The sequence below is a fragment of the Hippopotamus amphibius genome, chromosome 4 (assembly GCF_030028045.1).
Source record: "Hippopotamus amphibius kiboko isolate mHipAmp2 chromosome 4, mHipAmp2.hap2, whole genome shotgun sequence".
Lineage (NCBI taxonomy): Eukaryota > Metazoa > Chordata > Mammalia > Artiodactyla > Hippopotamidae > Hippopotamus > Hippopotamus amphibius.
This window is the reverse complement of record NC_080189.1, coordinates 182815288-182830371: the sequence shown is the minus strand read 5'-3', so window position 1 is coordinate 182830371 and position 15084 is coordinate 182815288. Positions and strand designations below refer to the sequence as shown.

Genomic DNA, 15084 nt, shown 5'->3' with positions numbered 1-15084 from the left:
GGGATCACTTCAATGACATGTACCAAAATAGATTGCAAAACAGGTGCAGGTAAACACTCACGACATCTGAAGCTGAAAAAAATTTTAAAAAAGTATGTTTTGGGGGAGAAATTTAGGTACAGAAACAATTCTAAAAAATTTCCAAGGAACATGATTTCATAATCTTAGATAGTAATTCTTCTAACTGAAATTACAAGAGCTTCAATTTAAACCAACTTTTTTTTTAGGGCCTGGTGTTTGTTAAACTGGTACTTATTAAATACTGGTTTGAGGGTGAAGAAAGGATTTTTGCTTTTTGTCTTAAAGTCTGCATGGACTAGAAGGTGGCCTAAAATAAAATAATAAAATAAGTAAAATAAAAGTAAAAAATAAAGTAAAATAAAATTAAAACCCAACACTTCACCCTCTGTCACAGGCTCTATTTTCTTGTCTTTCATTTTTTTCTCCTTGGAAGCTGATTTACTTTCCCAAATCTCATACTATGAAGGCTCCAGTGGCTTTGTTCAAGAATGCCAGTCATATGGCTGACTCAGATTTTTGTGACCTAGATTCTGCGGGAGCTTTTTCTTTTTCTTTTTTTAAGGGTATCATATTGATGCTACGTGTCCATTTAATTTAAGCCATACATTTAATTCTCTTCATTTACTACTGGGTTCATACTCGTGTTCCATTAGTCACTGTTAACTTGGAGTTTGGCTCTCAAGGTTGGCCAAGTCCACACTTGGTTGAGGGGGAATGCCAGGCCTTCCTTCCAGGGTACCCCTCGTTCTTTCTTTGGGTTTAAAACCTTTTTGCCAGCACGGTTTAGTTACACGATTTTCTCCAGCTGAACGTCAATAAAAGCGTTCACTGACTGATCAGAATTAATCAACGAATAAAGGATACACCCATTCCAGCTTAAGTCTCTTGCTTGGTAGATCTACTTTCGCTTCCAAATTGTAAGAATCCACTTGATCTTTGGGCATGTACATGGTAACAGGGCGTCCACGAAGAAACATTTTTACATATCCTTCTTCTATGAAAAGAACAAAGAGGTCAGTAAGGCACTTCGGTGCCCAGGGTACCTGAAAAAAAATGCTACATTTTCTCTAGGCTTTCAGTATGAAAGTGGAAACTTTACCCTTTATGTCATTTCTGGTTAAAGTCCTAAGGAAAACTAACTAATATACAAACAGTTTGAAACAAAAGTTTTCATCTTGTTTGCCTTTGACATTCTGCTTACTTAAGTAATGTAACAAACTGTAAAAGGCAGGAGAGAACTAGATTCCAACAATTATTTTCCATGAGAGGTTTTAGTGCTTATGTTTTCTTTATCATCAGGAGGGGGAAAATGCCACCCCAAAAAATTACAACTAACACAAGAAATCCACTTAAATTTTTTATTGAGTTCAATGTATATACAATTTCAGTATCAAAATTCATAAAATATCTTTCAATATTTAAACTGGTTTGTTATAGCGCAATGTAAAAATGTATCTATGTATCTTTTACATTGGACAATTCTTTCAAGTGTAAAGAACATAAAATCAGCAGAAGTACATGCTAGGATGCATGCAAAAAGGAAAATGCTCAAAGAAAAGCTAGAAATAGAAAACGAAAGAACAAAAGACCCATTAGAGAGAGAAAATGGGTAATAAACCTTTCTAAAACAAACATTTTTATAACAAAATAACTTCTGATGTTTTAATAAATTATAGGGACAAAGGTAAAACCCAATAATATATTGAAAAGGGGCAACTCCTGGACTTTTAAAAAGAAACGACTTAGGGTTTTCTGGTTACAGTTTTCAGGAGATAGTAAGTCTTGTGAGCTCTTGACGAATTCTGTTCCGATTCAGAATTCACTGCATTCTGATGCTTCACTGCAGGTCAAAGGATTGACTGGGCCTTAATGGCATTTAAACTGGGCAGTTGGGACTTGGGATATCTGTACATAACTCAACAGAAAAACCATCCGCAGGGAGGAAATTGGTGAGGAAGTCATAAAATAATTAGAGTGTCGTAAGTACCATTTACAAATTAGTTTTGTAAGTCTTATTCCTAAGGATTTTCAAACAATGCCACATGCAATATTGCCTAAAAATTGAGAGGCCATCCCACTTCTATGTTATGGTGTGCGTGCATTTCAGGTCATAAATGCATGCATGTGATACACTCTTCACTCTGCATATTAAATTTGACTTTTAAGTAAAATGCAACACGCATTCACTCCTGCATACAGCGTGCCAGTTGCTGTGTTCTGTGATCCTCCTGTTAGAATGTTCTTCCCTTGGCTCCATCCTCCCAGCTCCACTGGGACTAGCCTGTCTGCGGCCCCCAGCACTGCAGGGCCTTCTTATTGCACACCCCCCAGCCCCAACCCCCCAGGTCATCTTAGATACTGCTGCCAAACCCGTCAAGGTCCACACTGAACTCAGAATCCTGCTCCTGCTCTCTCACCTGCTGGATCTAAAGCTCTAACTGCCCTGCCCTGCTCTCCCCAGACGTGACCTCATTGTCCACAACTACCCCCCACCCCACAGATCTTTCTGTCTCTGCCATCTACACACTCATCCTGCTCTGTGCCTCTACCCATGCTCTCCTTAGCCGAGCTCTTCCCTTCCTCAATCCCTTACCCAAATCTCAGCTCATCAGATGGTGTGGCCACCTTCAACGGAAGACCCTAAAAGCATCCAGCAGACCGACAGAAGGGGGACAAAGAGGGGTGGGTGTGACAGCTTAAATGACAAGCGATTCCATTAATTCTCTTTGTAAGAGGGGAATCACGGAACGCAGATTCAGAATAAAGGGAATATAATACCACCCCACGGCACACGCAGAAAGCCTGGTGTGGGTGTATATAATCCATGTAAGTGAAGTATGTACTTGAATATGTGGTTGTGATGTGCTGGTAAAGTTCTCGTGACTGAGGTTTACTCATTGGGCAGTTCTACATCACTAGACTGAGCAAAAAAGCGCTGGAGTTAGCCCTGGCACTGTTTTGTACTGGTAAGTCAGACGTTCTACAGCTAAAATAAAAACGCAGCAAGGGAAAGCAATGTTGTTGCTGTTGTTGTTGTTATCTTTCAGGCACGTTAGGATGACAGCACACACCCACCAAACCCAAAGGTGCTAGAGGGAGCGGCCAGCAGCAATGCAGGTTTCAAACAGCGGGGCTTCCGGGGGTTGCCCTATAGCTCTCTTAAGGTTCGTACAGATTTTAAAAAGAGTTCCTGTAATCAGCCAACAATCAATCAGGATCCAATTTACAGCGACTCATTAAAACCCACCCAAGTAAATGCTCAGGAATGCTTTTAACGGCCAAATGAATCAAAGTGGTTTGCATCACAAAAACATTTTCATACAAGGAGGCTATCTGCTGGCCTGTATGAAAAGAGTTTCTGTAGCCTGGGTCATAGCTTTGCTCAGAGAGCTATGAGGTTTCAGAAATGCCGCCTACCTTTGCAGTGTGTCACCCGGCGTTTCCCTTGTGATTTCGGAGACAGAGACAGAAGTGCTGGGTAAAGAGACGATGGGGCACTGCAAGAGTGACTGGCCTGCCTGCCCGGGAGCACCCCTGAGCCCTCAGGCTGAGAGGCTCCCCACCCCCAGCTAGAACCACCTGGACACATTTCAGGGATTCTGACAAGTGCACTCCAGACCTAGCTCTGCAGGCTTAGGGAGATTACATTTTCAGTGAGTAATTTCATGCTTCCTGAAAATGAAATGAATACTGAAGCACATGCAGATAAATAGGAAATTCTGACGTTTATGTTTCAATTCTGCACTTAAGGGGAAAAAAAAACCTTGGAAAATTAAATGAATTTATTTAACCCACTTGCACATTTGTCAATGATTTTGCATTTTTAAATATGCGTTCAAACAAGGTTACTATTCTAAAAATAGCAGTTCCCTTATTATAAAATGTGTTAGAAAAGATATATGGAAAGATATATATATGAACTATTAGTTTGCAGTTTAGGAAATCAAAGGCAGAAAAAGAAAAAAAAAGTTACTTTTAGACAAAGGTATAACTGGATGCATCAGAAATTTTCCCTTTCAGAGAAATGCAAATGTCGATGACGGGGGGGGGGGGGGGGGAGCCCCATGAGTAAGGAGGGGATTAAGAAAGACAACAGGAGTCTTTTAACCTAGAGATTTCACTTCAGTATAATGGCATTTCACTCTTCCTCCTTATTGATGTATCTTGAATCGGTTTTAAAGCAGGGCCAGTGAAGGGTTTAGTCTTATGACCATTTTCTGGGCGGTGTCTGTATCATGTGAGCTGCCAGACCCCCAGGTACAGGCTGACATTGAGTGCTCAGGCCCCAGTCCCGCCACGTGGTCCCCCAAGTTCTGCCCTGAATAACTACTTCTTATTGCCCCTCAGGTTCCGAGGTGCATGAGGGGCGCCCGCACCGACATTCAATCTGCCTTACCTGCGCTGAAGACCGGCTCCTTGGGTTTGCTGTGGAGATAAAACCAAAACAGTGTGTAAAGGGAGGCTGGGGGTGGTGGTTAGCCTCAGTCACACACGACCCCGCCCACACCCCACTAGCCGCACCTGGATGCTGCAGGAACGATATGATAAAAAGAAAAACAAAACCGTGTAACGGCAAAGAGGAACAGCATAAACAAAAATGTCCAAAACCAGGTGCCCGAGACGACAACCGCAGTCTTACCACCAAAGCTGTGCTTTTTACGAGAGCAAACAAAGCGTAGGAGACGGAAAACATGTGGTTAATCAAGACGGGAACAGCCCTGCCTAAATGTGTAAGAGAGGTTTGTTTTTCTTCCCCATGCTCTTCTGGCAGATTATTGGAAGAACTTACTTAAAACTAGCAAACTCCTGTCACAGGGGCTTTGGGAAGAGAACGTTTAGCACCCAGCTCCCGGCAGGGACGGCTACTGGGAGGAAGATGATGGGGCAGGAGAAAGGAGGAAAGAATGAGGAATGTCGAGGTGTGGCCTCATCCTGGGACATGTGGGGACCCCACTCTGGGCCTCAGCCAGGCTGAGACCCCCATGCCTGCACCTGGAAAACCAGACCCCCGCCGCGTTCAAAGCCACACCCCAGAGGGACTAAGGTCACCCCTAGGGGCAAGCATCCCATAAGACGAGCCTGCATGGGGAGTCCCCCCAAGTGCAGGAGAGCACAGTCTTCCCCACGACAACCTGACAGCGGCCCGTGGGAAGACTGTCACCTAGGGCCAGACAAGGGAAGGGACTCCCAAGCATGGCAGGAAGTCTGTCCCGTTCAGACACACAGCCAGTGCTTGAACCCAAGTCTGTAACGCTGACGTCCATGCCATCTTCCACGGTACCTCTCCCCACCCCCAAAGTACCTCCCGCTTTAAGATACAGAACAAGACGTAAATACATGAAACCCGCCCCAAAGAGGGCTGGAAGGGCTACAAGCAGCGCCCATGGTGAAAAACGTAGACCGGCGCAGGTACAGTCCTAATGTTCCTCTTCTCCTTCACTTTTAACTTGAAATACATTGAGAAACACTGTCAGTAAAAACTACCCTTCACCCCACGATGTAATAAATCATATTATTTATTAATGGCCTTGACTTTCAGGTAATTTTACACAGTACATGGTGGGAAACGCTTTACTGACGCTTTAGAAGCGGTTTAACGTGTTTCAACTAGGTGGATCTGCTATGGGCTGAGATTTCTGAACGCGGACCATGGTCACTGAAATAGTGCAGTCCCAGCACACCCTTTAACACAAAAGCCTGCCTTCCACTGGCCCTAAAGACCCTAAACAACCTCTATGGACCCAGACAGTTTTTGATCTCATCTCCCTGTCTCTCCCATCAGGCACAGAATTCCAGCCACTCTGCCCTTGCTGTCCCGAGACTCAGACAGCAGCTCCCAAGTCGGGCGTGGACCCCAGCTTCCCATCCCGCAGACGCCACCCGCCCTGGACAGCGCACAGCCAGGTCTGCGCTCAGAGCCGCCCTGCAAGGCCTTCTGGGTCCTGCTCCCCACACCCCCCCCCCCCCCAGCGTTATCTTTATTAATCTGTCTCTCCTCATCAGGAGGGAAGGGCAGAAATCTTTGTTCACAGCCTGGAAGCTGTAAGGTCTGGAGCCCTCCCTGCCTCTGACGCCGGCCAGTCCCAGGGGTCTGCATCTGGCCAGGTGGGCTGGGGGTGTCTCAGTGGTCCTGCTTTCCCCCTCCCCCGAGGTAGCCATTACTGCCAGGTGCCTGCTGCCTCCCTCTGTCCTCCTGGTCAGTCCTCAGCCTTCGCCACATGTCACTCCTCCAGGGCCCCCTCTCAGTGTCCCCATCCCTCCTTTGGGGTGGCCGGCCACTGCCTGGTACCCGTGCGAGGCCCAGTGTGGAGCATCCCTCCTGGTCCTCCTGGTCCAGATGCCGTGCCTGGGCTCAGAGAGGGTGGCTTCAGGACTCCTGTCCTGCTCTCAGGCTTGGTCATGAGCTCATTGAAGGTCTGTGGACACAGGGTATGTGTGCAAAGGTTCCCCTCATGCCCAGGGCTCCCAAGAGTCCTACACCACTCAGCCTCTCAGGATTCTATAAGCTTTCAACTACTTTCTTCTTCTTCCTCCATTCCTTCTCTTTGCAGTACCTCCTAAGAGGGCTTGTCACTTTTGGGGTTGGAGTTCGTCATATCACTCAGTGACCCTGGCTCCATGGTGGGCTTATCTGGCTTGCTCTTGTTGTTGCGGGGAGTGACATGCGGAAGCAAAAGTCTTAACTCTAAATTTTACATCTTATAAGATTCACAGACAGGGCAAGAACACAAGAGGAAAAGCTAAAACAGAAGATTACAAGGCAAACTCGCTAGTTAGGGAAGCCACGCAGGGAATAAGAAGACAGGAAAGCTATTTTTTCCATCATGACTTTGATCACAAAAGTAGAAAGATGCCAATTCCATGGGTGCAGACATAAGCTATCCAGAATCTTCCCTAGAGATAGAAAAGAGCAATTACGGGTTATGTTCCTCTTAGAGAACATCCACAGAGGAATCTGAACTCCAAATATAGGGAAACCAATGGAATTTTGATGCTGAAACACCATAAGAAGATGGATGAAAGATCTCTGTTAAAAGATCAGAAAAAGGCAGCCTGAGTGTTAACAGCTAAAGGTCGCTGAGAGGTACCAGGTACTGAAGTGCTCACAGTTCTTCAAATCTTGCTATAGGGACTTCCCTGGTGGTCCAGTGGTTAAGAATCTGTCTTGCAATGCAGGAGACGCTGGTTCGATCCCTGGTTGGAGAACTAAGATCCCACACACCGAGGGGAAACTAAGTTCTTGTGCCACAGCTACAGAGCCCACGTGCTCTGGAGTCCATGCGCCTCAACTAGATAGAAGCCCACGCGCCGCAACGAAAGATCCCATGTGCAATGAAAGATCCTGAGTGCTGCAACTAAGACCCGACACAACCAAAAAATAAATACACATTAAAAAAATATAAAAAAATCTTGCTATAAACTATGCATTACCCTTTGGGCATATTGTACTTAGAAAACATACTATCACTATGTTTCATTATTTTAGAAAGTTCAATTTCTACAGAAATATATACTATATTTACTTTAGAACCCATGATCCCTGCCAACACACCACCCCCCTGGAACTCAAGAAGCCTGGGGAAAGGTACTATTCCACTCAGACACGCATGTCTTATAAATACAAACCTATACAATGGCAGTAAATCTTCCCAATGGCTGACAGAAGGGCAAACCCACAGAACGTGTGATGACCATGACCCGAAGTTAAAGACGCTGTGGCCCCAGGTCAAAATCAGTAACCGGGAGCAGCACACCAATCACCTGTCCGACCTTCAACTTAGCATCAATAGAGCTGAGAGTGGGCCCTTCAGACCCAGCACACTGGAAACAGGCTCGGGCTGTGAACTTCCTTGGAACAGGAAATGACCGCCTCTCAAGGTGTTGTGTAATTTATCTCTGGTCACCCATTCCTTAATGTGAGCTAAATGGAAAACTGAAGTGGGTGACTTCACACTGCCTCCGCAGCCAGGGTGTGGTTCCCAGGGGTGGGGGGAGGGTGAATACACTCTGGGACCAGAATGAGGCTCCACGCATCCCCATCCGAGGTCCGGAATCAGTGCAGGTGGTCCCCACCCTGAAGCCCAGCATTGAAGCAAGCCCAGAGCAGAGAAAGGATTTCCCTTCCGGCAAGCAAACCCTCCTCTCTTGGCTATTTTGGCAACAGGCTGCTGGGGCCAATATCTCCAAAATGAACAGTGTTGCAATCCGGTGTGGGGTTTTTTTTTTTTTTTTTTTACTGCTCTGTTTTTGGCAGGAAGGAGATTTGCTGACAGAGCTTGGCTGCACACTCTCTAGAGCTGGATGGTTCGGGAGTCTCTCCTGAGGACTCTTCTAAGTGTAAGCAGTACCTGGGGGTTACGGAGGAGGCGAGGAAGCCTGGAGCCTTCACCAGACCAGTAGCTGGATCTGAAGGCAGTAGGAGAAAACCTGACAGTTGGCCCAAAGAAAAACTCCCACCCGGAGCTGTGAGCTCACACCCACGAAGCAGCTATAATCGCCCAAGTCACGTAATATCATATCCCCCAAAATGTTCACTGTGGACTTTGGTTGCCAGGACTGTCACAGTGGCTGTTTCCTCGTCACCTGATATAATTCAGATGCTGCACTGCGGGCTGGGTGTTTGTCAGGAGGAGAGTCCAGCCAAGAACTCGTTCAGACTTGGATGCAATGAGCATTCCCCACGCTGCTGCTCTGTGGTGGGATCCACGCTTAGCACGCTTATATCTGTTACTCATTTACCCCAAGGTCCTGAAAGCAGGGCTCTGACTCACGGGGGGCCCGTGTTACAGGGTGCTCTGGAGACAGGAATCAGCGCAGACTGAGAGGCACCAAATGCTTCTGAGCAGAGGTACTTGCTCTACAAAATGATTACTAAGGCCTGATGGAGGAGGAGACCATTCCAAGTCATACATGGTTTTTCCCTGTAACTTATTCATCTGTAAAAACGGTACCTCTCGGCACACATACCATGACTCCTCCTGAAAGTGATTTCACTTGATGAAGATATAATCCCTGCTGGGAGTCCAAATACTCTGCTATGTAAGTAATGATTCTCTGTGTAAACTGCCCTTAAGTAGGCAGCTTTTAACTATCAGCGGAGTCACTCAGGAATCATCTATTTAAAATATTTAGAAGCCACTACTGGGGACAGCAACTACTGCTTCATAGACACTGCCAACCAATACTTCCAGTTTAACATGGTGAGGAGCACAGATTTATTTATTTATTTTGGTTGCACGGGGTCTTCGTTGCAGCTTGTGGGTTCCTTGGTTGTGGCATGCAAACTCTTAGTCTCAGCATGCATGCAGGATCTAGTTCCCCGACCAAGGATGGAACCCAGGACCCTGCGCTGAGAGTGTGGAGTCATCCACTGTGCCAGCAGGGAAGTCCCAGGAGAACAGATTTTGAAGACAGCTGGATTTCTATTCTAGTTGGGCAAATCACTTCACCTCCATAAACTTTAGATTCTTTCATCTACAAAATGGGACTAAAACCACTGTCAGGTACAGAGTACCTGCAGGATCATATGCAACATGTAACAAAGTATCTAACACACGGTTATTAATATTACGTCCTTCTTCCTCCTAACTTCCCTGACAATAACCTATCAATACATGTACGTATTTTTGAACTCTTCACCTAACAGCCTCAAAACTAAAACAAAATAAAGAATATCAGCACTTATTATTTTTACACTTGTTAAAAGCTAAATGACCCCTTGGTTTAAAGAGTGAAACAATCTTCTCATTTGAAAAAAAAAAGATTCATTTAAACCACCTAATTTCCAGTGAGTCCGAAATGTGGTGTTAAAATTATCTACCAATAGGTGGTGCTGTTTGCATAGTTCTTAAATGACCATGGTTTTAAAAACTAAGTACCGTATATGTGACATCCTTTCATTCATTCAGCGATGGTCTATTGAGCACTTACTGTGTGCCAGACCTGTGCCAAGTGCCAGGAATACAAAGAAGAAAAAAATGACACAGCTCTGCCCCTCCCAGAGCCTAAGGGGGGTGGGGGGAAGGGAGGGGGTGGGGGGAGCCCCTGGTGGGTGGGGAGGGGGCTACAGTTGCAGATACAGGTAATGGACAGGAACAAAGCAATCTGAAAGGTGGCTAACACTGGCCAGGGCGCTAAGGCAGGCTTCCAGAGAAAGGGGCATCCTGAGCTGGGTCTGGGAGGATTAGCAGGAGTTCTCCTCCTCCTGCCAAGTTTCCAGGCAAACATATGCCACTTAGGACAGGGGACAAACCTCCTCTTATGAAGTGCTAGGAGGTGTAATTCATGAAGCTATGCATTTGTTTGGTTTTGGTATCTGTTTGATTTTCTAATACTACAATAAAAAGATTCTTCTACATACACTATCTTCTCACTTCCATTTGGGTTTTTTTTAATGAAGACTGAGTGGATATCTTTTCCTTAGTGAACTGGCTACCTGTACTTCTTTCTCAGTGAACTGCCTCCGTTCAAACCTTTCACCCCCTTTCGGGCTGCGTTGATTTTCTTTTCCCTTGCTGGTGTGTGTTGTGACATTTGGAAATGACGGACGTGGGCCCTCTTCAGTTGTGGGTGTCATCTGTGCTTGTTGAGAGGGTGATTCTTCGTGGGCTCCTTACACTTCCTGCCAGGCCTCACACTGTGTCCTGCACACGGTAGGTGCTCAGGGGGTCAAGCAGCCCTGGGAAAGGGTATGAGGAAGGTGACGGAAACGTTTGGAATTTCTGATTTCTCCCTTTTTAGGTTGGGGTGGGGTCAGAAATGGGAGTTGGAGAACTCTGGAATGTCCCAAAGAAGAGAGGCCCTCAAGATTGGGGAGTGGGGTAAGCAAAGGTGTGAAAACATCAGCTCTGACTCTGGGACGGAGAAGGCAGATAGCTGGTAGTCACTACCATCTATGGAGCACCAATGTCAGCAAGCCCCATGCAAAGGATGCTATGTGCACCGTCTTGTTTAATCCTCACAACAGCTCTGGAAGGTAGGTACTAGTTTTTACTGGTGCTGAGGGGAACCCCAAAGAGATTAACTAACAGTTCACAGTCACATAACAAAAGTGGTAGAGCTGGGATTAAAACTTGGTACGGGGATTTCCCTGGTGGCGCAGTGATTAAGAATCCACCTGCCAATGCAGGGGACATGGGTTCGATCCCTGGTTCAGGAAGATCCCACATGCCAGAGAGCAACTAAGCCCGTGTGCCACAACTACTGAGCCCGCAAGACACAACTACTGAAGCGTGCATGCCCTAGAGCCCATGATCTGCAACAAGAAAAGCCACTGCAATGAGAAGCCCGTGCACCGCAACAAAGAGTAGCCTCTGCTCACTGCAACCAGAGAAAGCCTGCGCAGCAACAAAGACTCAACCAATAAAAATAATTAAATAAATTTATTAAAAACAAACAAACAAAAAACTTGGTATGGCTATAATGTCCCATCTGCCTAAACTTTTTTTGTTATATTGATTGGGGTAAAAAGAATAACTCAACTAATATTTATTGGGTACCTACTGTATGCTGGGCATTATTCTAGATGTTGGGCTGGTCTGACTAGGCTAGAAAAGCCTTGCTGGTACCCAAATGTCCAACTAAAGTGCAATCTGCCTAGATAAATGACGATCCACATCTGAAATAATGTTGTAAGAGTATATTTCCTGACATGAAGACATACTTATACAGCAAATGAAAAAGAGGGCTACAAAACTCATGCAGAAGAATATAATTTACATAAAAATTATACACTACACACAGGCAACCCCCTAGAAATAAAGTCTGGTTGGAAACACAATAAAATGTTAGCTGTGAGTTCTCTGAGTGCTGAGATTACAGAGATTTTTCCTTTCCTCCTTTTTGTACATTTGGATACCCTAGAACCCACATTACTTGTGTGATAATAGATTACTTCCAAAAGGAAAATAAATTCTGCTGGGAGAAAGCAACAGCCAGTGTTGGAAGGTGTGGATATCAGGGCACAAGAGAGGGTGAGGAGCTGGTAGATGAACTGTGAACCCAGGCTGAAGATTAAGATTTAGATTCCACCATCAGTGATGCTACAGGAAAGGCAAAGCAAAGTTGAGCCTTGAGGACCTCGAGGTGTCAATCAAAAGACTGCCTCATTGGTATGGAGAAAAGGGAACCCTCCTACACTGTTGGTAAGAATGTAAACTGGTGCAGCCACTATGGAGAACAGTATGGAGGTTCCTCAAAAAACTAAAATCAGAGTTGCCATATGATCCAGCAATCCCACTCCTGGGCATATACCCAGACAAAACTATAATTCAAAAAGATACATGCATTCCTTTGTTCAAAGTAGCACTGTTTACAACAGCCAAGACATGGAAGCAACCTAAATGTCCACTGATAGATGAATGGATATATATGTGGAATACTACTCAGCCATAAAAAAGAATGAAGTAATGCTATTTGTAACAACATGGATGGACCTAGAGATCATCATACTAAGTGAAGTAAGTCAGACAAAGACAAATATCATATGATATCACTTATATGTGGAATCTAAAATATGACATAAATGAACTTATCCATGAAACAGAAACAGACTCACAGACATAGAGAATGGACTTGTGGTTGCCAAGGGGGAGGGGGTGGAGGAGAGATGGAGTGGGAGTTTGGGATTAGCAGACACAAACTACTATATATAGAATAGGTAGCAAACAAGAACCTATTGTATAGCACAGGGAATTCTATTCAATATCCTGTCATTAAACCATAATGGAAAAGGATATGGTTCAGATATATATATACATACACACACACACACACACACACATACACTTTGCTGTACAGCAAAAACTAACACGACATTGTAAATCAACTATACTTCAATAAAATAGATGAATTTGGAGATTGGGATTGCCATACATACATTACTAATAAGAAAAAAAAATCAAATTGTACACTAAATATATGCAGTTTATTGTGTCAATTATATCTCAATAAAAGCCCTTAAAAATAAAAACAAACAAACAAACAAACAACCCCCCCCCAAAACATTTGCCTCATTGAATGCTAGAGCTTTAAGAATGATGGAGTTGAGTGTCTTGCTCAGGGTTCTGGACCTCACGGCCTGGATAAAGCAGCCAGTTACACAATACAAAAGGGCATCTAAGGGAACACTTTCATGTGGTAGACATCTTCATAATTTTGAAGCCTTTTTCATATTTGTTGACTCCAAAGATGGGCAGTTTATTTGTGTGTTACAACAAGGTTTCCAGCAGATGGCTGAAACATTTCTTGCTCTAACAAAATCAGTTCCTATTGCAACAACTTTTTGAAGGAAACACAGTGTCTTGCTTACAAAGTTGATATATCTTATTCCCTCAGGATTACAAAGGGGGAACCAGTTAGATAATTGAAACATTTTATCAGTCTAGTAACATCTAACATAAACTGTGCATTCTAAATAGTAGCTATTTTTCTGTCTGATATAAAACACTTAAAAAAAAATTTTTTTTAAATCCCAATGGGATTAGTCTACTAGTTACATGAGATAGTACAGGTCATTTATCAGGATGTTATTGTTGACTCCCTATTTAAATTTAATAAGTACTTCATTATGACTCAAATCACTATATAATTGTTAATATTCACTTACCATCAATAATACATAAAGTAAATATTACATTGTCATATATTGCTTTTGCTCTTATGAAAGTTTTGTCAGTGCAAAGATTAATAAGTGCTTTTAAAATTCTGTGGCTCATTACAAAATATTTAAAAATTTTAACTATTCTAAGATAGAAGTCTACAATGTCACAAGAAGGACTGTTGATCTTGTGACCATTTCCAAAGAAAATGAGATACAGGAGCAAGAAGATTGAAACTATCAGGAAAAATAATTGCTATGAACACAAAACACATAATTATTATTAAATAAACTAATATGTCTTGGAAAATGTGAATGTTTAGGACCTCGAAAACTATTATTTTATGCTTGATAGTCAGATCTGTACAGTTTATAGGGAGTGGTTTTATATTTGCTTTATATTTATATTTTCTATGTATATTTTATATATTTTTATTTATATTTATATTATAAATATTTATATTTATATAAAATATATACTCTATAACAATAATTATTATTATTGAGAAGTACAAATGCTGATACTGAATTGTTTTCCTTGAGTAAAAGGAGCCTCTAATTTTCACAAAAGTGCCAGATGTGCTAAAGACAGCTTTGCATATGGTGTGTGGTAACTGTGAGCTTTATAGCAAATCATCTGTGATTGATACAAGTTAAAGCACTGCCCTACGTGAATGACTCGCTTCTGTAAATCAGGACAGACCCAAAGTTACACCTGTAATATCACCCTCACTCACTCACACTCTGACGAACTTTCCTGGGACTCCCAGGGCCCGCACACCAGCTCATTTTGATGTGACATTAACAACCATGAGAACACATGGTCAGTCCTCTGCACCTGCAGGTTCTGCGTCCGAGGAATCAAACACCCACAATCACAAAGATCCACAGTCGGTTGAGCTTGTGGATGCAGAGCCCACTGACTAAAGGAGCTAAGCGTCTGTGAATTTTGGTATGGGAGTGGGGGTGGGGTCCTGGAACCAACCGCCCTTGGAAACCCTGGGACGACTGTATAATACTTTATTTCTCCCCAAACAATTTTAGATTTTGCCAAAATCCAGGTTGCACTCATAGGACTGGGTCCTGTGAATGTAAATTAATATGTGTCAGACCAAAAAAAGACTAATAACTCCAGATGTCATCTACCACCTTCCTCTTACCAATGAGGAAATAAAGTTAAAAATTTTGGAAAGCCTCACGAACTATTTTCTGCTGCTCTGCACAGGTCTCGATTTATAACAGCTGCCATTACTGCGTGCCAAGTGCTATGCTGGGTGTTTTCCTACCCAGTTAGCTCTTTGACAAGATTCAAGGGAATTAGGTATAAAATCTCTAATTCACAGAGGGGAAAAACTGAGGCTCAGAGAAGTGAAGTGGCCAAATTCATTTACAAAGCCAGATCTTTCTTTCACTCCAGAGCCTGTGTCCTTTCCATTACATTTTGCTGTTTATAGTAACCAAACATG

General features: G+C 43.6%; 1 protein-coding gene across 2 annotated transcripts in view; it reads right to left on the bottom strand.

Annotated features, from left to right (window-relative positions):
- Positions 1-15084, bottom strand: part of EML1 (EMAP like 1) — a 203164-nt gene that overhangs the window by 48498 nt on the left and 139582 nt on the right. For both annotated transcript variants that reach the window (XM_057731976.1, XM_057731975.1), the window contains exons 5-7: positions 4418-4446; positions 3439-3495; positions 886-1015 (exon numbers count right to left, since the gene is read on the bottom strand). In XM_057731976.1, coding sequence (XP_057587959.1) covers positions 886-1015; positions 3439-3495; positions 4418-4446 — 216 coding nt within the window. The remainder of the gene's footprint in view (positions 1-885; positions 1016-3438; positions 3496-4417; positions 4447-15084) is intronic.